Consider the following 25,267-nt stretch of genomic DNA (forward strand, 5'->3'; position numbering starts at 1 on the left):
AATACAAATGCATGTCAACTTCTCAGATTTCTATTTTAAAAATAAATATATAAAAACTGTCATTTTTCGCACACAACCAGGCACAATTTAGTGTTGGTTGATCACATAAAATCGAATTAAAATACAGGGAAGTGTGTAGTTGTAACTTTTGCAGCGCTGTAGATCTGCTCATATTACAAATCAGATTTAAATCATGAACAACATCTATTCATGCAAATCAGATCCTCACTTCAGCATTCATGCCTTACCTAGAAGAGCTGCTATTGTTAAATTGAGGTTAAGTAGAAAGGGAACAAGGCTGTATGGGACCAGTGCAGAACGTAAAGATGGAACAGGGCCACATCACGTTTCTTGGACTTTGTGTTTCTCTCTGGGAGGCCTAACATTGAAGCATAAGGTCAACACACCATGTGGCCTCATTAAAATCATCCACCTCCTCAAGCAAAGAACCCCACGCTGCAGTTTGACGCCAGGCCACTTAAACAGCGGCCACGCAGCTACAGCTACGCCCCGCATGTTAATAGCACAACATCCATTTTATTAGAAATTTCCCTGGAAGCCTAATCTGCTCATTCTCTGCACAGCTAAGGGGTCTGTTTATCTCCCTGACCTTGTAGTAGCCTGAATACAAAGCAGCTTCAACCAGGAGGCAGAATGACTGGATTGATCACTAATCTCCAGAACGCCTTTCAGTAGCTGATAATATATTGTAAAACAAACTAATGCACTAATGCTTAGAGCCAAATTATTATTATGTGAGGTTAGGGTGTCGCTGAGGTGATTGTTGCAGAACATATTGTAACGCGTTATTTGCAAAATGTTAATCCTCCCAAGCCTTTGATGTTATGTCGTAACATCCAAGGCTTTCTGATGCTACTGTTTTATCCACACTCCCTCACTCTCCCTTACTTTGTTGCAACACAGCTCCTCCCTGCATTTCTACCCTCTCTAAATCCCAATCGATGCCTCGCCCTGACGCTCCTCCTGCCTGCAGCTTACTAGGAGGAGCCAGTGAAGTCATGTTTTCCACTGGGCCACTAGAGAGCAGCGTGGGGCATATAAAGCCTCACACTCCCACTTCATTTCTCTACATCTAGAATGCCTAGTTAACTTTAGTTATGTTATCTGGAAATCAGTAAAGCAATCTAAGTAGACGTTGGATTTCTAACAGAGACGATGGCTATGTAAGAGCAAAATTAGGGACTTGAATACAAGCTCTCACAATGAGCGGCTCGAGATGTGTAGACATTTTCAACACTTATGCCAAAAGGTGAAACAAAACATCTTCATGCAAAAGAGCACAAGTAAGACTCTCAAAAGGTAAATCATCCAGAGGTGATTGCTGATTTGGTGTGTATCAAACATAGAAAAGTGACGGCTGAAAAATTTAAAGGGGGGAAGAAAACAAACAAAACTCCACTGAAGTAAATGGTGTAAATTTTAGCAATTGGTGCATAATTGATTGCTAAGAAAATAAAAGATGGCTGCAAAGCGAGTGATCTCTTTATGTTTTAAAATGTCCCTCTATTCCTTGCTGAAAGCAAAAAGAATTAAAAAAAATATATAGACACTGCATCTGATGGAGCATCAAAAGGACCTTAGCAAGTCTGGACATGCAAAATCCTTGTTACCATGGTAACCGCATACAGTTTTTAAGTAATTTAATTTTCAATTGATCATACTAAACCCCCTGAGATTGTTTTGCCATGGTAACCATCCCTAATTAGGGACCAACAGGTGGGGGAGGGGCAGAACAGTTTATTATCTGTACGGTTGGTGGAAACTTCTGTCGTCGCTTCACAACTTTATTCTGGCGTCTCATTTAAATGACTGTAAACGGTTGAATCTCAGTGGTGGAGGCTTGACTTAACGCTTTAAAAAGAAAGCCTCGCGACTTTTTTAGCAGCAAGCTCTAATGTTTGGCCCTTGCCAAGTAAATAATTTCCGCCAGAGGTTGCTTTGTATGTGGAAATCTGTTGCTGTTCGTGGCCCCCACTGCCTTTGACAGGGACCCGCACTTATTTCCTTCTGCTCTCGTTCCGATAAATCTCAGCTGGCCCCCAGTGTGTGTGGCATAAAACCAGACCTACTGTGAAATGCGAGACCAGGGTCACACGAGTGACCCAGAGGACATGGACCAGAGCCTTGTAAAATTCTTTTAAGCTCTGCTTTAAAAAAGCTCGGCTGGGGCAGATTGTTGATTCAGAAAACCTTTAGTACTAGAAAGGTGGCATCATCTGTAGCTTATCCACACACAGGAATATGTTCTCACATGGGGCATCAGACAGAAGGGTCTGTAGACGGGGGAAAAACAGAGGAGAATGAAAATCCTTGTGAGTAGATGGTAAACAAATAGCTCAAAAAGAACAAAGTACAGGCTTTAACCATAGATTTGTTAATGAGACCCAGATCTGAATCAAACTGTCCAAAATCTTTTACAACTCAAAATCTCTGTTTTTTCTGACCCCACAGGAACCCTCGGTGTAGTTACTGAGGTGACAATAAAGATCCGTCCCATGCCAGAGTATCAGAAGTACGGCTCTGTGGTGTTCCCCAATTTTGAGCAGGGTGTTGCCTGTCTTCGAGAGGTAGCCAAACAGGTAGGAAGTCCAAGTTCTACGTTACTCCCATACATGCATCTGTTGATGAGCAGTTATTTGTTTTAATGTTTCACTTGTTTAATGCTGTTTAGTTTTTTTTCCCCATTATAATAATGTAACCTCAGCTAAAGCTGCCCTTGTTATAAAAAAAACATATTTTATGTCACAAGTACAGAGTGAAACCTGGTCTTTACAAATGGCATCAACACTGAATGCGTTGTTTGTATTGAAATTCTGAAACGTTCGTTAGACTCAATTCATGCACAGCATTTTACTATTTTGTTTCATTTAATCAATTTATTGAAATCATTACCTAGTTTTACTTTATTTCCAAAAATTATTTATGTCTGTATAATTTGTTGAATCTTTATCCCTTTTATTGATTTCTAAGCTCGACGAAAAAAAAGTAATTTGCAATCTACAGTTGAGTCCAAATTATTCACACCACCTGCAAATTTAGGTTTGAAATAATTTCACATTTCATGAGACCTAAAGATAAGGGTGATGGCAGGGATGCCTTCCAACCACAAAGACTTTATCATCAAAGCTAAATTGTCAAAATACAAGTGGAACTGTATTTTTTAATTTTTATTTTTTATCAGAAACTAACTTCTTGGTTGAATAAGACTATTTCTAAATCAAAATCTGACAAGAGGCAATCATTTTGGTCTCAACTGTAAACAGATGTAAAATGAGTATGGAGAGTTTTCAGACACTCCATACTCAATCCTGGTGTCAAACAAGACTGCAAAATGTATAAAGCAAAAATAATTCATTACAATTAATGTTAACACTTAGAATTTTGGTTACATTTTGTCCTGTATAAATTTGACCTTTATTATGAGATATTTTATTGATAGAAATCAGCAATTTACAGTAATACTGATTCAGTCTAAAACCTTTCTTCTCCAGAGATGTGCTCCTGCATCTATACGGCTCATGGATAATGAACAGTTTAAATTTGGTAAGTTTTGTTTAATTTTTCATAATATGGGTCACAGTTATCATTCACTGTGTTCTTATTTATACCACAAGTACTTTATTTCACCACTTTAAGTCTTTTTTCTGATATTTAGACTGCTAAACATATTCATGGCCTGTCAAGTAAACTCTTAAAACGTTGAGGGTAGTTCTTCAAATAGAATACTTGAGAAGGAGATCTGACAAGAGGTTAAGAGGTATTGTCATGTGTCAGTGGGGTGTTTTAAACATCGTTAGAGAAAATGGACTGATTATAAGGAAGCTTTTTTTTAATCCTACGTCATTTCAAGTCTGCAGTTCATACAGAGAGACCAAACCTTTAGCAGATAACAGGAAGGCTGAATGGAGCAAAGTGTCTGTTTTTATCCTTTTGTCCTTTAAACCACCCTCCGCAATGGAAAATGCTGGCTTTTTAAATGTTGGCACTCTGGAAAAGTTTAGTAAAGGTAGAGATATGAAGTCTTTAGGAGCACACATGAAGGTTAACATGCTAGTAATGATAGCTACGCTAACGATGCTAATCGCTATAATGAGACGCTAAAGACAGTTTGAAGGGTCATCTTTCTTTTAAAACAATAAAGCTCAGTTTTTTATATAATAAAGCTTCAGTTTTGCTTTCTCCCTCATGGTGTGGGATAAACTCTGTTAGTATTATGAATAATTAATGACTTCTCGAGACTAAAAGAGTAATAACATATTGTGCTGTAGGCTCCATAAGAGAAATCGTAATTGACTAAAATTTGTATACGTGGATCAAGCCTTTGGAAATTGGCTGCAAAACTGTGTTGGGTGCATCTATGGAGCATCATAGAACCACGTAAAGATGTGCGTCAGTCGGCCCCAGCATTTTTGTTAATTTATTCTATTATTAAAACTTCTGTCTTGGACATGCAGTGACCCAGTTTTCCAGCTGACATTTTAATAGTTCCTCAAGATTACGACAAAAAACAACTCCCTACATTTAAGAGGGCATCATTTGTATTTTGCCTGATGTATCTAGTGCACTTTCAGTAATTGCTGAATGGTGTCTCTTAACTGAAGAAGCTATGATCCTGTTGTCATGATGGGATGTGTTCTGGTTTATTTTTCACGCAGGATTTATTTCATTACAGTTCTTTTTTTTTTTTTAATCTGTGATATTATTACATGAGGAAAATGGCAGCTTTTAGACTGCAAAAATATATTTTAAATTGAGTTTCTTTTTTTAAAGGGTACTGTATACATTGGTGTCACTTTCTACAGCTCCAAATTGTTAATCTGATTATTGTGTCTGCAGCAAAAGAGCAGCATACATGTACAAAAGGAGACCAGGACCAGAGGCATAATGACAAATAACCCGGGCCCCAGAAGGAAGTGGTTGTCCTGTTGAAGTTTTATGATGTTGTTTCCTGAGGTCTTGTGGAATGCATCTGGCATTACCAGAGATCTCTGTAAAGTTCCCCCGTCCCCAGAGATCTCGTTATCTCCCCTGTATTTCCACTTTTCACAGAGTAGGCACTTCTTAGCATTAAGTAGGAAAGATGAGGTGACCAATGTGTTTTTTTCCCCCAACCTTTTTTGTTGTTTTTTTTTTGTTTTTAGTCTTTTATATATTTATTTCGTTTGACCGCTACCTGAAACTCGAGGCTCTCTGCTACCTTCATTGGTTCATTAGTGTTTGGTCCATACTTTTAATCATGCTGGCTACAAATATCTGGCCATTGACATCACTTATACATTTGTTTAATGCAAACATTTTTAATTTAGTACTTTTAAAAAAAAAAAGGTAACTAAAAACTACAGTCTGAGGAGAGTAAATGGTTAAACAACAGGCCTAGAAGCTCAGGGAATGGAGTTAAGCAAGGTTGTGGCTTATGTATGCATCATTTTGTATCTGCATTTTTGAGTATTTAATTAACAGCTTTGATGGCTGTGTGAAACCCTAAGACCTGCAATCAAATTTTGGAATGGAAACAATTAGGACACTAAGTGATGAAGAGACTTCTGCATGGGGGGAAATAAATGAACTGTTAAGTCTCTGCGACATCACCCATGACTTCCCTGCTGTGATTGATAACCATCCCATCGGCCCCCAGCCCCTCATTTTCGCTTGTCCACAGGCGCTTTTGTGCGTCCGATCAGGAATAAATCAAAAAGTGAGGGTGAGGAAGACTGATATCACTGTGTCAACCCCACTTCCCTTTGGAAACTGCCTGATTTATAGTTGCTGTCGCTGGCGGCTATTGGGCCTCTTATGAAGTTATTCAAATGTTGCTATTTATATTTCCCTTTTTTTTTCTGTAGAAAGCCCAAATATATCAGACTTGCTTGGCCTCTAAGAATGGAAAACGATGCAGCAGAAATGGGGTTTGTCTAATAGTGTGTAAAACCAAAATGTTCGCTTTAGTTGGAAATTTGAAGCCAAATATCTGGAGGCCGGTTTACGTCAAACGTTGAATTCTTTAAGAATTATAATATAGGGAGATATCAGTACAGCGTTTACATTTTTTTATGCTTTATGCAATGAGCTGTCATTGATCATTAACATTAAGAACAGAGGCAACATCCATTAACGAGCCAGCACTGTTAAACAGGGTTTTACCATCATTTAAACACAATGTTAACATTTTTTAACTAGCAAGTTTTACTGGGGATTTCTGAAGCCTGTATGGCTAAAACGAGAGTTTCTGCCAGGCCTGTCACGTTAACAAATTTAGCTGGACTATAAATTGCTGCTGAAATTATTGCAAGAAACAATCAACAACCAATCAGTTGTATTTCTTTAATTTTTTTGCCCAGCTGGGAAAACTGCATTGGATTATGCTTTAGGTGCAGATGCATGTTTGTTGTATTACCATGTTTAGCTGCAAGGGTTCACCCCTCCCTACACTAAGGAAGAGGAGGGGTGAGTCAGGACAGGTGCGCCGTAGTGAAACCTTCTATCATCCAGTCTGTCTTGTAGAAAGAGAGGGAGACACAAGAAAAACAACCAAACAAACATGCAAATGGAAGTTATTGAGCTAATTAAAATTTTTAATGCAATGAATTGATATATTGCGACTTAATCTCTGCTCAAAGTCTAATGTAAATTATTTAGAGTCCGTTAACTCTGAAATTTCCAAAAGGCAGCCAACATTTTATTGTCCAGCAAGTTCCACGACAGATTGGATAGAAACTGAATTGGTAAATTGCTGCACTCAGTTCCGCCTTCCTGTTATCCATGGAAAGTCTTGCTTTCTCTTGTTCATTTGCAGCTCAATGAACCACAGATATGCCTCAACATTTTATGAAAGTGTTTTAACTGTCTTCTTACATCTTTTTGCTTGATTTTTTTATTTTTTTTTTAAATTCTCCATCTAATACCAGTGATGGCTAATGTGTAGTCTGCCTGCATACTTCCACACCAAAGAGTATTAAAACTCAGCAGGGCCTGGAGCCACGTAGTATGCTGCATTCACTGACACAAAAAATACCAGACTTGAATTTGCAGCTGTTGCCAATCAGACTAAAAATAATCTGATTCCAGTCAAGAGTTGATTTCTCAGCCCATCGCAAGTTTTATCATCAAGTTCATTTTGACCGAACTTTACTAACATTTGTCCGACACTTCTGCAGGTCATGCCCTGAAGCCACAGGTATCGTCCATTTTCACTTCGTTTCTGGACGGACTCAAGAAGTTTTACATCACAAAGGTGAAACCCCACCAGCACCACCACAATAACATCATTTGTACGTTTCTGCCTGAGGTGTTTTCCATGAAAACCCATTCTTTTTTTTGTAACTTTCAGTTCAAAGGGTTTGACCCCAACCACTTGTGCGTGGCCACCCTGCTTTTTGAAGGAGACCGCGAGAAGGTCCTGCAGCACGAGAAGCAAGTCTATGACATTGCCGCCAAGTTTGGGTGCGAACACTTTGTCAATTCTGTCCTTTTTTTTAACCGGTCTTCAGCTGAGGAAGATGATGTTAGACTAGGAGCAGTAGCGGTGACATGCATCACAAAAAAAACCTCACTGCTACACACTTCTGTGACTCAGTGTGTTTCATCGGTGTGGACTGATGAGTTGCATTTAGATGTCCTCTTTCCAGCACAGCTGTAATGCTAAAGCAAGTCTGCTGTGGGAAGTGATAGTAGAGCACCAGTTCCCCCGAGGAAGATGACACAGCTGCTCGTCCTCAGCTGATATGATTGATCATGTAAGCGAAGAGTTGGGACTTCCCACCAGAGAGGAAACCACCGTCGCGGCCCGGTTTTAAAAACCCCGGTCTGTTCATGAGCTCATCCTTACGTTGCTTCAGAGTTGAGCTGTTTGCCCTTCCTCATCTTCAAGACATGCTTTTTATTTTATTAGTTAGTTTAAAGTTGAAATAAAAAAACAAAACAAGTAAGGCCTCAGTTTTAACTACCTATTTAGTTTTGAGATAATACTAAAGGGACCAGACCATTCAAAGATTTAAAAACAAATACAGGAATCTTAAAATGAAACCCTAATCGGATCAGGCAACCAGTGCAATGAGGCTAAAACTTTTATTTACATGCTCTCTCTCTCTTTTTCGTGTACCAGTTAAAAGTCGAGCAGCTGCATTCTGCACCAGCTGGAGATGAGACAGGGTTGTCTGTGATGCACCGTAATACAGAGAGCAGCCGTAGTCGAGGCGTGTTGTGATAAAAGCTTAGGGTACTGTTTCAAAGTCCCGTTTTTAAAGAATATGTTTCACCTTGGATAGTTGTCTCAGTTGATTAAAAACCGGGTTTCACCACTGAACTGATCAGCCCCTAAAGATTAAAATCACTGTCCATTTTTACCCCAAGATTGGTGATAGTGGGTTTTATATACTGATCCAGAGGGCCGAGCTCTATAGTTGACGACCCACTGGAGACCCCGGGACTAAAACACCAAACATGAAGGAAGTTAAGAGTCATTCAGGCTCTTAGTTCCTCAAGGCGCTCAAACAGAGATTGTGCAGAGTAGGTTCTTCATGTTTCAGGAGAACATAAACCCCGCAGTCATCGGCATAAAGATGAAAAGCACAACTGTGCTTCCTGAAACTAGTAGGAGGTATAATGGGAAAAAAAGCATTACTTGAATTTAATTCTATAATGTTTTTAATTTATTTTGATTCTGATCCAGTGATATGGAAAATATGACACATTATAATCCATGATAAGCTAAACTAGCTGTAAACAACCTCCTGCAGATGAGAGTATTTTATTGCCGTCTTATAACAATGTAATGGAATGCTGCTTTAAATCACTGGAGGCCAGCGCACATAGAAAACGTCTCCAAGGGAGTTAAGAATCGAGACGTCAGCGGTGCAGGAAGGTTCAGCAGGCAGCTCCTTCTTGTACAAGTTTTGCACAAAATGGTGAAGATGTCAAATGAACAGGACCCAAAATTAAAGCTAACTGCTAATGTTCCGCTTCTACAGTAAATTAACCTATCAAAAGTACTTTATCATGCATCTCAACTCTATAAACTGGTGCTATTAGGCTTTACAGATGTGTAGTCTCGATCGTGATGTCACAGGGTGCAAACAGGAATGATTTCTCCTCAGATGTTGCTTATTTCTTACATCCGTCCCTTTTAGTTTTGCTCTCCCGCCCTTTGCTCAGACTTGCAGGCTTCCTTGGATGATAGAAAGCCATTAAAGCAGAAGAAGCCCATCAGTCCCATGTAGCATCCTCTCCATAATTGCATTATTGCGAAGAAATGGTGAACACCCATCAGATGAAGTGTCAGTGATGGATTACTTGGGTTGGGTTCAGTAAGGAAGGCCTTCCTCTGGTGTAAGGAAACAGGAAGATGGGTAAAATAAAATCCATATAGTGATTTTCTAATGAGCTTGGCCTGATTAGTTTGGATGGTAAATGAAAATGTGATTACCCGCTGCTGGTGATAGATGTGTGGCTGACCCGTGGCGATGCGCGGAGCACGGCAGCATTGATCTGTACATTGTTGGAGTGACGAGCTGCAGGACAGCTGTTGTGAGGGGCAGCGGTCTGAGCAACAAAGCTCGAGAGAAAAGAGCCGTTAAATATTAACCACGTTGTGTCTTTCCAGGGGCCTGGCAGCAGGAGAGGACAATGGACAGAGGGGCTACATAATGACCTTCGTCATCGCTTACCTCCGGGTGGGTCACTGCTCCGGCTTTTTCTCCGTCCGAGCTGATGGGCAGGTGGGGCGGGCAGGGAGGCAGCGGGATGACAGCAGATAGGATAAAGAATGAAGACGATGGGCCGCAGAATATGACCTTCGGGAGGTCCTCGGCCAGATCTGGTCACAGTTATCAGTGCGTCTAACGCTGTGGACGGAGAGCACAGAGGCTCCTGACACAATAACAATAGAGAGTTGACTCAGGTCAGCCCTTTTAGAGCACATTGGCAGACACTTCAGTAACCGTCTTACTGGCCGCTTTCTCCAAGGACTTAAGTTTGATTTTAAAGCTAAGAGCTCTTTTTTTCAGGATAAAGTTATTGTGTGTTTATCTAATAAATATTTTTTTTGTTTTTTATAAATCTGAATATGTCACTTGAGGGCATTGTTTTTATTTCCAGATTTCTTGTCTGTCTATAAACGTTAAACGCTGTGAAGGTTTTTCATCACTTCATCTTATTATTATGTAAAGTGTGTGTGTGTGTGTGTGTGTGTATGTATGTATGTATGTATGTATGTATGTATGTATGTATGTATGTTTATTTTTTTAAACAAAACAAAGTCAATACTATGCAGCAGCACAATCCCACTCTGGAAAAAGAAAACTCTAGCCTTTGATTTGATTGCATTTAAATAAGGCACTAAGCCTGCATGATATTTAAAAAAAGAATTATTAAATAAACAAGTAATTAAATGTTAATATTCTGCTTTTGTTTTATAGCACACAGACCCGAGGTAATAAAAAGTATCTCTTGCTAATGTAATAAAATTCAGTATTTCCACCTCAACATGATTTTCTGTTAGTAAAGTTGCTTCAGGCTTGGCCCTCCTGTTTTGGCACTGAAACAACCTAATAGTGGTTTGTTAATCACTTTATCACATTTCCACCTCTTTAGCCTCTGTAACATGTATATGCTGCGTTAAACAGCTGCCACCAAATATTTTACACTCCAAATCTATTGCTCATGAATAATTGGCTAACGCTTATTGCAGTCCAGGATGTTCCTTTGCATCAAGCCTACTACCAGCAGAGTTGCTAAGATATCGATAAATCTGTGATATTTTGCAACATAAGGAAGCTCAATTATTGACATTTCTGCTGTTAATAGCTTATAAAACACTGTTATGGCGATAAATAGCACAGAGACGGGTTCTTGTGAACAGGATTCAGGTTCTGAGGACTGGGGTGACCAGCCCAGTTAATGGGATATATGTTCTTTCTTTCTCTCTGAGGAACCATTCCTGTATTGATATGGTTGTATGTTTTGCATCAGTATAATCCCAACCCATCCAGTGACAAACCTATTTTCAGTTTACCGGTAGAGCTCATCAGATTTTTATTAAAAATGGCCCTGATGCCATGCGCTCCTGCAGGGTTTGCAGAGCCTCTGGAACAGAAATGGATCCTCCACCGTAGTTAGCATTGGACAAGAGGTGCTTTTCCCCACATCCATCCTTTGCTTCAGGCAAGACTCGTGTGATGCGTTGTTGCCAAGAAGCTCAATCTTGCTCTCGTCTGAGCAGACGGGTGGTTTCCCTCTGGAGTCACACTGACACCCCAGGGAACAAACAGTCATGGTTTACTAATTAGAAGTTCCTAGAAAACCAAATCAACTTCAAAAAAAAAAAAAAGTAAAGTATACATTATAAATTTTGTATTTCTTTTAAAAGGATTGTCAGGGGTACAACCTGTTGTCATTAGCGATTTTTGTCAAAGACTGTTGGGACCCAAACAACACAAGTTAAGATGGATTAAAGGTAGGATTGTTCAGTGTGAGACTACGCTGTTGTGCTTTACGCGTCTCTACCAGGGGTGCTAATAAAATTCAGCAATTTATTTTGACTAGATTAAAAAACAAAAAAAAAAAACTCTGGATGCCTTTGACCAAAGGGTCCAAAAGTGATTTCCAACAGGTGCATGTAAATTTGCTGGATCTATTAACTTATTAGACTCCTAATGTCAATACTGTGTTCTATCCAGGACTTGGGGATGGACTACTACGTGATCGGAGAGTCTTTTGAAACCTCTGTGCCTTGGGACAGGTAAGTGCATTAACAAAGGCTTCCGGCTTTTGTTAAATTTTAGTGCATTATTCTTTACTCGTTCCACTCTTTTTTTTCCTCTGAAAGACCACTCTGCTTTCTTGACGACCCTCTTTTTCAAATTTGGCTTCCTTTCTCTTCGAGGTTCCCCTTTATGTCTGCTAAGGCTTATTTTCTTCGTCTTTACAAGCGCACACATGTAACGGAGGTCCGTGGGTTTCAGCGCCACATGTGCCGTGTGGGGGCGGTGTAAAGCGTTTAGCATGAGCCAGTGATCTTGCTCAAATCCATGTTGTGAGATCTGCAGTTCCAACATGTTTTATTATCCCGCTTTCCCGCACAACAAACACGAGCACGTGCAGCTCCCTGTTGTGTAAGATGCCTGACGGGAGAGACCAAGAGATCAGGCACTGAGGCAAGCATATGTGCCTGGCTCATTAACCACCCTCCTCTCCATCCTGCACAATCCACACCCGGCTGCACATGCTTAGGACTGGCGGCCATTTCCACACCAGTGGGAATCTCTCGCTCAGTGGTCGTCATGTCAGTCAGTCTGTTGTCCTCCTCCTTCTTGGCTTCCTGCCCTTTTTCAGGAAATTAACCCTTTTATGCCACTAATGAATTTATTCAAACGGATATTCCTCAGGCCCGGCGTTTTCCCGTCTATGCAAACACAGATGGCTTAAATTTGACAGCACAAGAATCTGTTGAATAAACAAAAAAATAATCTTTTTGATTTAAATTTCTTACAGGGTTTTGGACATTTGCCGGAATGTGAAGGCACGCATCGTAAGAGAGTGTAAAGACAAAGGAGTTCAGTTTCCACCACTATCAACTTGCAGGTAATGATAAAAAACGGCGTTTAATGAAAATTAGACTTTCACTTAAGTGATGCCTATTTATCCTGCTTAACTGCAAAATAATAAAAAAAAGAAACAGTTACCTACCGAAAGTCTTGCTCTCTCTCACTCTCTCGCAGCCTAAATAAGCCAGGCATTCTTTTAAATAGCTCCTTAAACCTCTGTGCTTCCTCTGACTTCATTTTCATCACTGCTACTGAGACTGAGAGTCTTCCTCACTCTGTAACAGCATCCACACCCAAGAGTGGATGTAACCGTGGCCTGGTGTGTCTTAGTGTGATGCTTCCACTCATTGGGGAAATATTGGATGTGTGAGTTTCTGACCAGTCAGTGACTTGAAAATACAACTTGAAAAAGCCAGATGGTGACCACCAGCTGGTGTAATGAAACCTCTCCAACCAGTGAGGTAGCTCTAAGACAGGGGTGTCCAAACAGTGGCCTAGTCGCCATTTGTAGTCTTTTGGAATAATTGTTTGCACAATTCAAGAATGGGACAAATTTGGGCTGGTAGTGCATAGATTGATGCAGAAAATGTACAATGCTGGGGACAAGAACAAGGATTTGTCTTTAATGAACCAATTTGATTTCCTAGGAAACGAGACCACAAGCTTTCAGCAACACTCTATTCAAAGGCGGAGTGGGGCTCACTTATTCCGTAAAATTTGCCAAATAAAGCCAACGCTTTCAATGAGTGACCCATATCTTGTTGACATTTCTTGGCCAAGAAAATAGAAAACCATACACCCCAGTATATATTGGACAATAGGAGAACCTTTTGATGTTGTGGATAAGCGGTTTACAGCTCCCTTGTCCACAAGGGTCAAAATATATCAATATTTTGAGCAGGTCAGAGTACAAAAAAAAATACAAAATTTAACGAGTACTTTTAACTTTTAGGTTTTGTCCCATTGTTCAAAATGTTTGGACACCATTTGTCTAAAAGTTGTAGTAAAGTGTACTTCTGTGAGGGTCGTTATCCTCATTATTGTACGTTATGTGGTTCAGACTCAAACTCCAAATCCAAGTTACATCAGGAGCGTGACACGTCTATATTTTTATCCTCCTCAGGCTTGAAGTATTATTAGGATTTTAAAAAAAATTGGATAATAATATTAGATTTGTTCTTTAATGTTTTTCAGAAAATCCAAACATTTAAAAAAAGAAATTCACTTTTTCTTTTTTTCTTTTTTACACTTACCTAAAATGATTATTATGAAGGCCGGTTTCTTCCCAGCAGAAATGATTTATTCGGCGCTCCCGTCCCAGTTGACTCAGTCAGACGGACAGTGGGACAGGCCGACAGACGGCCGGCTGGCTGGCTGAGGAGCACCAGACTGCCGCTCGCAGATTGCGTGCCGATTAAGCCTCGGCCTGATTATGCTGCGGCCATTCATTTCCCGGCTGCAGTCTGTCACATGATTGATTTGTCCATTTAACCTCTAGAACAGTCAGCGTGCCAGGTGATGGGCCATGTCAAATGAACAAGGGCTCTGCACCCTGCGCCTCCACAGGGAGCAGTGCCAGAAAATAAAACCACGTGCAAAATGGAGTTTTCTTATAGCACAGTGGCCGTTGGAACTGGTTACAACACCTGAGCATGAGAGGTTTGCTTCGCTTAAATGCGCTGCAGATGAATCTCTGATAGCGTTTAGCATCCATTGATGTTATTAAACATGACCGTGCTTGACCATTGTCTGTGCTTTCTTGTAATCATGAATAAAATTGAGGTCAGGGATCACTGGAGGAAAAGTCAAACCTCCCACCTTTACATTATTTGTCTGCTACAGATAAAAAACAAACACACACGTTAAATGCAACTGCTGTGATCTTCAAAAGGCGTCATTGAGCTTTGTGTTTAAACATGTCTGGTTTGTGCAGGGTGACTCAGACGTACGACGCTGGCGCCTGTGTCTACTTTTACTTTGCCTTCAACTACAGAGGACTCAGCGATCCGGTGCACGTGTATGAACAAGTCGAGGTAGGTCCTCACAGCATGATAACCCCGAGCAAAAACATCTTGGTTTTGGGATATTTACATCGAATTTATAACCAAAAACGTATAAATGGATCTGACTGATTAATTTAGACGCATAAAAACAATGACATATGAAACTTTTTTTTCTTTTTTTTTTTCACACCAGCAGGTTTCAAGATCATAAAACTAATTTTTAAGATCAAAGAGAACACGAGTAAATCCAAAGTGCAGTTTTCAAATAGTTCCATTTATTAAGAGGGAAAAGAACCATCCAAACTAGCCTGGCCATGTGTGAGCTTGTGCCAGCTTTGGCAGGAACACCTTCCATCATCTGTTGCTATAGCTGGCCATGAACTTTGGCCCCTCTTTGGAGATTTGGTTTAATTCAACCACACTGTATAGCCCAAGCAGAATGGAAGTTCTTTGGAAGTTCTTGCTAGAAAGCAGAATTAATGTTTCCATCAATTATACCACATCGTCCAGGTCCTGAAGCAGCAAAAGAGCCCCAGACCATCACACTGCCACCACCATGTTTGACTGTCAGAATGGCGACATAATTCTTCTGAAATGCTGTCTTAGTTTTATGTCGGACATAACGGGATGCACACCTTCCTTTTGTCTCGTCAAAAAAATATTAAGATCATTAGGAGTTTTTGGGAGGCTTTTATTTTGAAGAAATGTTAATATACATGGAAGGTATGGTTTGTGGATAATGATTCTCACTGTAGTTGGTTTAGAGATGGCTGAATGACCTGTTCCAGATATCTAGATATCGATGACTTGGTTTCTCATCATTATTCTTTAGATTGGGGCATGATGTGTTGCTTTTTCACTACTTTAACCTGCTTCATGTTGTTATTTAGGGGATTTCTGGAATCAGCCCTGGGTGTGGCAGTTGAAATTGAACCAAATAAGGTAGAGGCAGCTGGTTTCCATGTAAGGCCGGATAGTGTGAATAGCTTTTCACCCCTACATTTTTAATTATTAAAATCGTTATTTAAAGGTAGCTTCTTACATTTACTGAACTTATTTTTGCCTCCATAGGGTAAAAAAAAAAAAACAGAAGAAATCTGCAGAGTGCATCTTTTTCTGTAAAATAAAGGAACAAACATATTCATTAAAAAATATCTAGAATAAACTTCAGCTATATTTAGGACTACTTCCAAACACCAAAATATGTCATACCTGCTGCAAGATGGATGTAGTGGCTTTGTTTCAGCCATCTGACCTGCAGTGTGCAGCTTCAGGTTTTGTAAGGTCAGCGCTGCGTTTCTTTATGTACAGCAATAGAAATCAACAGTTATTCTGGTATTTTTTTCTGGCATCTCATCAAAAGCACTTTAAATCATAGGAACCAAATGACACCTTGATACTTCTAAGACCTTGATACCAGTGATCAGTCCGTGGCTTCTCCAGTTTGTCTCAGAACGTTAACATGTTTTTTAATTATTTTTTTTCTCACAAACACTTATTTATTTTAATTTTTTTGGTCTTTCCTTTCAGCATGCAGCTAGAGAAGAAGTCCTTGCCAATGGAGGGAGCTTGTCACATCACCATGGAGGTACTAAAAGCTGAACATTTCACAGTCAAACATGTATATCGTGTTTTTAGAATCGGTTGGCCAAAGTTTACAGAAATCACGCTGTGGGATAAACTTCTGTTCAGCGCATTAAAACACGTTGAACCCGGATGCACCGACGGCGACGCGAGCCGCTCCATGCCTTCGAGCCGTTCGTGCCGTAAACGTGCGTTTAGGTCCCCGCTTCCCGTCACACGTCCAGATTTCGCTCCTGCAGCTCAGATGAATGACTCCGACTCGGCTGTTTGTTCACTCCAGCGACGGCCAAATGGAAGCGCGAGCGCGGGAGGCCGGTGAAGCAACTCCGCGGGCCCCATCAGGGATAACCGAAACGGCTGCCTTATCTATATTGCCATCCGCCTCGCTGTTTTCATACATCACTTCAGGCTATTCATCACACCTGTCAAAAACAGTATGCAGTGAATCAGCTGCGATATTAAATCACAATTTTTCCCGAAGGCGGGGACGGGTTCAAAATTAAAAGATTGCTAATAAAAAGGAGGCTGTGGGTTGGGGTAAATGATGCCGCAGTTATCGCCGCCTGTACGCTGACCTCCAAACGGTGGCCCCGTCACCCCCGAGCGGCCCAGGGGAGGTGAGGAGCGGGGGAGAGGAGGGGATATTGATGCAGCTCCTGTGTGCGAGGCCCACTCTGTAATTGTGATTAATACCAGCGGGGCTCGCTATCTGAGTGCAGACAGGCCGGTTTGTCTGCCCACAATCAGCGCTTGACAAATGGAGCCTGTTTCTCCGGGTTTTGTGTATCAAACAAAACAGATGTAGTCAAGAATGGTGAGGTGGGAGGGCACCGCAGGAAATATACATTTCTGTGGCCCTGTGTTTACAGCAGGTCAGTGTTGTGCTGAGTGGGCAGAGGAAGGATTTCTGGGCTTGTAGAGCCTCCTGGCACTTCCTCTACAGTTACACCGGTCCGACACCCGACCTGCTCACTTATATTTGACAAAAATAATAATAACCAGGGGCAAGAAATCAGGCATCTGCAATTTAATTGATGATTGCAGACTTGTTCAAAACTCTGAACACGGGGCTGCATGTCCTCTAACCAGGTCAGCAGCGGTCTAGTTTTGAGGACGTCCTTAACATCAATCATACAAGAGCTTCATCAGCCCGCTAACTCATCGTAGCTTCTCAGCGAGTGCTCCTGCTCGGCCGTATCGCAGAAACGCAGCTTTCTGCTGCCTGTCATGTCCTGATCCCTATTTGTCAGAGTCGCTGGGGGAGAGGCGTGTCGAGGAAGTGAGGCTCAGCTAAGCTGCTGCCGTCCTCTCTGTATGAATGGGAACAGCATCATGACCTCAAGTTTACTTCCTCTGCCTGCGTCACCCCCCCTACAGGACCATTTGCACATTTGTCACATCACAGCAACTTACTTTGATGGCTTTTATGAAGATTTTATCTGACAGAACAACACAACGTAGCCATTATGCGAAGTGGAAGGATACCTCGTGTTGGATAAATGAAAACCTGTCTGTGTAGAAGCTCCATATTTACCAAATATTAACGAATGCTTATATCTAATATTGCAATGGCGTTATTCATTGTGATTAACCCTTACTTTACTCCCTACTCTTTTCTATCTTCATGAAGACCTTATCATGACCCTAAAATCTACATCGGGTGTACTCATAGTAGGGCTGGGCAATGCGGACCAAAGATAATATCTCAATATTTTTAGGCTGAATGCCAGTAGACAATATTTATCTCAATATGTTTTTCTTTTTATAAAGTAATTATCAAGAGGCATCTCTGAATCAGAGCTTTACTTTTCTACAACTGTAACAGCTGTAGAAAAAAACATGAGAAACAGCTGAAAAGTCCCCTACAGGAATAAATAAAAGTATAACTCTAATGCAACATAAACCATCTCGATAAAAATTATATGGTCTCATCTTGTGTCTCTTTTTAAAAAAATTGCGATATTTTTAAAATCTTGATTGCCTAGCCCTTACTCACAGTCCTCTGAAGTCCAGCCAAGCAATAGTTTTCTTCTTGCCACTCCTCCATAAAGGACAGATTTGTAGTTATTAACTTTAGTAATATGGTTTCATAACCTAACCCTGTTTTAAATGTCACTTTAATTCATCTTTGACCTTTCTGGTTTGTTCCTTGGTCTCCAGTAATGTTGACGAACAAAAAAGAAGAGCTATATTTATCCGGCAAAACCTCCTAATGCAAATTTAACTTGTCCAAACAGGCGCTTTGTATCTTGAAACTTTGTTGAAACAGCTTTCTTCCGCTGGAAAATAATGAAAATGCGTTTCAACAACCCTGCAAAAACAAGCACAGCTCTCAAAATCAGTCATTTTCAACATAATAGTTATTATTCCTGTATAACTACATTACCAGAAGCATTACACAGTGGAGTAGCGATGACACAATAAATAAGCGAAGTGAACACAGAACACGTGAACAAGAGGCAGGCTGTGGGAAAGATTTTGCGTTTGAGGCTCTCCTTCGCTGTCTGCATTTGGAGCTATTTGTGTGCAGATGTGTTCGCATTGAAAGGTTTATCTGTAGTGAGAACAAGTTGCATACAAGTTGCATGGTGGAGTATTTCTTCACTGATCAGGTGACACCTGAAGGCAGCTGGTTGCACTACAGTTTATTTAGTGGTTTCAGAATAAAGGGGGCTTGACACAAATGCACACCGCGCTTTTCAGATTTAAATAGGTGGGAAAAGAATATTTAATTTTTTTTTTCAATTCGCACCACTACAGTTATATGCTAGTTCGTCTATTGCGTAAAATCCAAATAAAACTGACTGAAATGTGGAAAAAGTCCAAGGGGAGCGTAAAATACTTTCCTTTCCTCCATAGGAGCCAAACATGACCTGATTCAGAGAAGTTCCCTACTTGGCTGAACTTCTCCAGACTTTTTCACACGAGCACTATGAAATATTACTCTGTTGGGGGGGGGGGGGGGGGTACCTCTGAAATATCTACCTGCTCTGCTTTGCATGTCTCAGCTGCGTAGACCAGGTCTGGGGAGATTGATTGCAACTGAAAGCAAAAAGGAGAGAATATGACAAGATAGATGTGTAAATTATCACAGTGATGGAGGCAATGATGCAGTCCCTGAACCTTCTGTTTTCTTTCCTTTTTCCTGAGAGGAGGGAGGGACAGAGGTGGGACGAGAGGGAAGGAGTGAGGAGGAAGTGGAGGAGGAGGAGGAGGAGGCTGTGGTACCTTCTTGGTTATTGGGCAGCAGCTGATTGGTGCCTCTTTCACCATGTGGGGGGTTGTGGGTTGCCGCGGCTCCCTGGTGACCCTGCTGTCTGCCCTGTTTTGTTAGGAGACGGGCGTCGCTGCCCTCGTGGCTGATCCCCATCTGGGTTTCCTGGCTGCTCTGTGATAACATGGGGCTGTAATGTGTTGAGGAGAGGGTCCTTTCCCCCCCAGAAAAGCTGTCAACCTTGAGGCTCCCTGCTACTGATGGGAAAGAAAAGTGATTTTTCTGGTTTCAGGCCTTTATATCTAATCTCAGGTGTTGGTTTGCTCTGTGAGCGGCACCTGTTCTATGCTGCTCTGTTTCCTAACCCATCTGTTAAGTGTTTCTGCTAAAGCGAACCAACCCCCAAACGTTAATAATTACCAAAGTGTGGTGGCAATTTTACATTTTTCTTTTCTGCACAGTTTGAAAAGAAAATATTTTTTAGGTAGTGCTAATGCTTATAGAGCCACAGAGCTTTTGCTATGTTTTAAACTAAAACGTAGTAAAGTAAGATATCTAACTTCAGGTTTTAAATTCAGATTGTTGTTAACATTAATCCCACATATTAATAATTCGTTTTTCTCTACCTGGCACCAAAAGATGAATCCCTTTTTTGTTAGATTCGTCTTTTGATCACACCTCCATGAATAATTTTCCAGGCTAAAGAAATTTGAATATCATGAAAAAATGTATTTATTTTGGTAATTTAATTCATAAAGTGACTTATATATTATAGTTTTATTAGATAGCGGCATAGTTCAAGGGTTGGATGAAGTGTATACCAGATGAAACTTTCTGCAAGCAAATTAATAGAAAGTTAAGTGGAAGGAAAACCACCTAACTGCAGCCTCAGGAGGATCTCATGGACTTATCTCCATCCAATCGAACCTATCCTGAGCTTCTTCGCAATAAAGAAAGGAAAAAATAATTCTGTCTCTTGAAGTGGGAAGTTCACAATTTAAATTAAAGGAGCTCAAGTTAGCTGTAAAAGATGATGTGAAACGGGAATCCTTTGATCAGAGTTCTTCAGAGGAAAAGCAAACGCTGCATCAAATAGCCAATTTGTTTATATTCGCCCTAAGAATAGCACTAAATCCACCCCGAATCCCACCAGCGGTATTTGAGCAACAGTTTCAGGATCAAACAATAAAAAAAAGGCCGTATAAAACACAGAGGGAGCCTGAGACTGCTGAGCGGTTGCCTCTTTTATCCTGGGCAATGCTAGCTTTCAGCGCCACAGCGCTCCCACTTTTCTGCCCGATGCTGAAAAAAAGTCAATATTTTAAGTTATTCAGCTTTATTGGCTTTACAAACAACAAGAACAAGTTTATGTTCTTGGCTCATTTCTTTTACATAGAGAGTTGTCAGCCCTCCCCTATCCCCAGACCTCCTGCTGGTCGCAGATCTTCCACTGGGCGCCGACTCTGGAGAGCGTCTGTGTGAACAGCTGCTCCCCTCCCAGGCTGCCTCGCCAGGTTCCGCGCCGAAGCCGCTCTCCCTCCTAAACCTGAGGAGGCCGAGAGCCAGAGTCCCGCTGACGGAGGACCACAGAGCAGCCGCGGCAGCCTCCTGGCCGTCAGGCTAGCTCCTGAGCTCAGGACCGCGTGGCCTCCGTAGGTCAGACGGAGGCGCTCGCTCGTCTGCACAGTGAAAGGCCGAGGAGACTCTGCAGGGAGAGGGAATTTGACGTTGGCGGCGGTTCCAAAGAGTGAGGGAGCCGGGGAACGGACCGCCGCAGCCGCCAGCCGGCCCCTCCTCTGGGAACACACAGAGCCTAATGAGTTTGATAGTCTGCTGAGCTCCATAAATCATGCCATGCAAAACATTTCTCCTCTCTGAATAAAAGCATTTATCACCCTCTGTTTATTCACTCACTCTCACAAGATTGATTGGCTCCCAGCAGCCTGCTGAGCAATCAGCCGTGCCGATTCCTCCGTTTCTCCCCCATGCTCGTCTTCCTCCACTTATTTGTTTATTTATTTATTTTTTTTTCTTTTCTGCCATTCAGTGGGGAAACTTCGGAAGGAGTGGATGAGGGAGACCGTCTCCACCGTCGGCATGGGGATGCTCCAGTCTGTCAAGGACTATGTCGACCCAAATAACATCTTCGGCAACAGGAACCTCCTCTAAGTCTGAGTTCCCGTCTTGTTATCTCATCTTTCTTTATTTCTATTTGTTTTTCTCTCCCTAAAATCACCCTGTGCGTTTTGGATTAACAGCTACTAAATGTGAATTTAAAACAGACAGAGATCTTCTCCATCAAACATGTCTCTCGGTGCCATTTAACGATTCACTCTTCATATTTTTTTTTTTTTTACCATTCATCGCACTTAATCTGCTGTAAGAATCGTCTGAGGTTCTGTTGGAGATCATTTTGAACCCAGCTTCTTCTAACAAGGTTCATCTGGGTGCAGCAAAAAGGTCGACTTGCTTCCTAAACACCTTTGCCAACATAGAAGAAGCTGTTTGGTGATCCTCCTGTGTGTTTATGTGCGTCTGTGTGGCACTACTTTAGTTGTAAGTTGTCGCTTTCTAAAGCTCTGTGCCTTTCTAAAGCTCGTGTCTGCCTTTCCCTTTCCCTCTTTGTGTCCCACATCTGTCCTTTCACGCCTTCCTGTGTCTCGTCGTTCTGACCTTATGCCATATTAGACGTGTTTCAGGACCGAGTGTATGTGTGTGCCTCTTTTAACAAGCCTGTCCCTCCCAAAGCAGCCTGGCTGCACTGATTTTCACCAAGTCCCACGTCTTTTGTAATTATTGAGGCGAAATACGCGTGTTTAGGTTTTGTACCGAAAGCTTTTTCCACTAAGTGGTCTGTTACTGAAGGAGAGGAGTGGAAGTCGAAGCCATTTTATACATGTTTCTGGACGACATTTTCAGTTTTCGGGGGGGGGGGGAGCCTGCAGATCACATCCAACCAAAGACTTGAACCCTCAGACTTTGTTGGATGCAGTGCAAGTCAGAGGTTTACACGCACTCATAATTTGTATTAAACTGTAATGTGTGTTTATTTCCCAGTTGTTTCAGAGCTTACCCTACCCAAACTTTCACCCTCGGATGAAAGAAAATTGGTAGGAATGATCAGAAAATATAAAAAAAAAAACACCAAAAGCTGGAGCTCACTAAGTCTGAGCTCATACACCAAAAAAAAACACATGCAAACTCATTTAACACGTGCAGATGCATGTCTGGACCAGCGAAACGGCTCCCGAAGCAAACCTTTATGTCAGGTTTGCCGGTGGTAGCATCATGCTGCAGGGCACAAAGTAGATTAAATAATAAAGTAACTGGACCACTTCCTAATCATTCAACCTCATCTCAAATCGACAGCTAGATGGTTGGAAGTTGGAAAGGAGACTTTCCTACAAGACAGTGATCCCAAAAACGCATCAAAACTGGTTTTGGTTTGGATTAAGCTGACTTTATTTAGCTTCTGGGAATCTGAAATCAGCTAAAACAGAAATCCGTGTGCTATGCTTAACCAGGAAACCTTACCAGTTTAAATAAACGATACCAACTCTGCATATTGTCTTACTCTTGCAGCTTTAAAAAAAAAAAAAAAACGCTCTAGAGAAACGTTTGATGGTCAGATTGGACAATATAGGGAAATATGTGTTTTGGGGGAGTCAATGTGAGGCTTTCAAACCTGCGAGTGCATTACCAAATAAAGCCGGTGGAGGTGGCGTCATGCTGGGGGCTTGTTTCGCTGCCATACAGTTGGCTGTTCCTACAGGAGAATGATCCCAGACACATTAAGCTTCTTTTAGAATAAAACGAGGTTATGTACAGGAAGTTGTGACATTTAAAACCCCAAAATGAAAACATCTTGTCAACGATGAGTGCAAACTTCTGGCTGGCACCTCCTTCACTGTCATACAGTCACTTCGACAACTAAACTGTATTTTCTTCTTCTATTAATTAGTATATGCAAAGATTTACCGTCCTGTCAGATCTTACGTGTCAATATTTATGACTGTTACACATGTTAAAGCGTTCGGTTCAAACACGCACGTCTCAAAGGTTTGTCCCCTAAAAAGGTTCCTTGGACAGTCGAAGTAGTTCAGTGTTTCTATATCGTGCAAAAAAGCTTTTATGAACGGATTCTGTAACGTGCTACATTTTGATACTGAACTTGTACCATTCAGCTGCTCGTTTTCTGACTGACGCCTCGTTTGTTTTCAGGACCACTCTGGTCCTGCTTTGATTGAATACAAAAAAATAAATCCTTCTCCAGATAACGTTGATCTCAGCTTTTTTTGTGTTTTTTTTTTTTTTACCCGTGTCAAAATTTGAATGTTTTCACTGTTATCTTTTGTTTTATTATTATTATTTCCACTCCTCATAATAACATTAACATCTGAGTACAGTTTGCCAATGCTGTTTGTGCAATAAAGCGAAGTAAAACGTCCGGTGTCGTGGCTTTTCCTCTCCGTGCGCGCACAGCGGCTCTGAAGCCCTGACTTATCCTGGCAGACGTGCAGCAGAAGGTCAGCCCAAGCATCAGAGCAGGTTTGTGTTTGTTCCGCCTCGACATGCTCCGCGCAGAGCTCAAGGTAATCCGGCACCGCAGAGTTGAACAGAATCTGCCTCTTGCCTCCCGTCAGGAACCACCGCCCCACCACCACCACCACCACTCTCTCCTTCGACACACAGGCTCATTTGGGAGTCGTCTTCACCCACACATCCGCCCACACGCAGCTGACTGACGTCACAGCAGCACAGCTCAGCCTTGAGCAATGAAATTCACTGCAGCTTTGGCTCGGCTTTAAGATTTTGTGAATGGAAAATGGCTGATGCTGATAAAAGGCAAAGGACATTTGAATTAAAATCTCATCACTGGTTACCTTACAGTCTTACAACCAGCTTTAAAACATTTCAAAAAGATCTTTGTACTTTCCTGCAACAATAATCAGACGAGGCTAAAGGGGATTTTTTTTCCCCTCTCCCCCAAAAGATTTCAAACATGCCTCAATAAAATGTGCAGGAGCCTGCAGCATTTCATTGAGACGTACAGTACAAGTGTAGATACTCACTAGTCCACAGGAGGTCAGCATCGCACTGGGTGAAGCTGAAGCTTTCAGGCAGCCATAGTTCTTTTTTTTTTCTTTTCTACTCAACCTAAATGGAAGATATTTTTCTGCACAATTTCTCGACAGGGAAACTCAAACATTCAGTTTTTAACAGCGCAGTGTCGTGACTCATCCACATGTGTTGCACTTTGACTGCGTCGACAGCGTTTTTGACGGTCTTTCTTTGGAAACTGGACAATTTTTCACTTATTGTTAAACATTGTGGTTTCTAATTGTGAAGTACAAGTGAAACAAAGTGTGATTTTTCAATTTATAACAATGTGAAAATTGTGGTGCTTAGTAATCAGCCCCTATGTTTTTTTGTTCTTAAATAAAATACAATGCACCACTGCCCTCAGTAGCTGTTTAACTAGTAGCTGCGTGTTATCTGGTTTAAATTCAGCTGTTCTGAGAAGGCCTCAGATGTTTGTTAGTGAACAACCAGCATCATGGAGCCCAGGGGTACTGGGTTATTTCCATAGAGTCTCTTAGCTTATAGGCGATGGCAGCCTGGCATAGGGGCGTAATTTGTTCCCTTTAACTGAATCCATGAATAAAAACGGCAACAAGAGTATTAACGCAGTTTGATGGACAATGATTTTTTTCTATTTGCATGGGGACCATCGTTAAGTATATAATAATAAAAATAGAAATACCGACCACTTCAACTTTTTTTTTTCCTTTGCCTATATGTATTGCACGTTACTCGATGGGCCTTAACATAAAACAATTTTTAAAAACTTTAAACTTAAAAGATGGCAGATGTGTTGTAATGAGAGCACCGAGTTCTCTTATGAA

General features: G+C 41.3%; 1 protein-coding gene across 1 annotated transcript in view; it reads left to right on the forward strand.

Moving 5' to 3' along the window:
• The window catches only part of agps (alkylglycerone phosphate synthase), a 48,583-nt gene extending 24,777 nt beyond the window's left edge, over nucleotides 1-23,806 (forward strand). The window contains exons 11-20 of the mRNA XM_036139330.1: nucleotides 2,473-2,600; nucleotides 3,513-3,564; nucleotides 7,176-7,252; nucleotides 7,349-7,461; nucleotides 9,620-9,689; nucleotides 11,694-11,755; nucleotides 12,508-12,597; nucleotides 14,494-14,593; nucleotides 16,094-16,151; nucleotides 21,409-23,806. Coding sequence (XP_035995223.1) covers nucleotides 2,473-2,600; nucleotides 3,513-3,564; nucleotides 7,176-7,252; nucleotides 7,349-7,461; nucleotides 9,620-9,689; nucleotides 11,694-11,755; nucleotides 12,508-12,597; nucleotides 14,494-14,593; nucleotides 16,094-16,151; nucleotides 21,409-21,530 — 872 coding nt within the window. The 3' untranslated portion in view covers nucleotides 21,531-23,806. The remainder of the gene's footprint in view (nucleotides 1-2,472; nucleotides 2,601-3,512; nucleotides 3,565-7,175; nucleotides 7,253-7,348; nucleotides 7,462-9,619; nucleotides 9,690-11,693; nucleotides 11,756-12,507; nucleotides 12,598-14,493; nucleotides 14,594-16,093; nucleotides 16,152-21,408) is intronic.
• The last annotated feature ends 1,461 nt before the right edge of the window (nucleotides 23,807-25,267 follow it).

The sequence above is a fragment of the Fundulus heteroclitus genome, chromosome 7 (assembly GCF_011125445.2).
Source record: "Fundulus heteroclitus isolate FHET01 chromosome 7, MU-UCD_Fhet_4.1, whole genome shotgun sequence".
NCBI lineage: Eukaryota > Metazoa > Chordata > Actinopteri > Cyprinodontiformes > Fundulidae > Fundulus > Fundulus heteroclitus.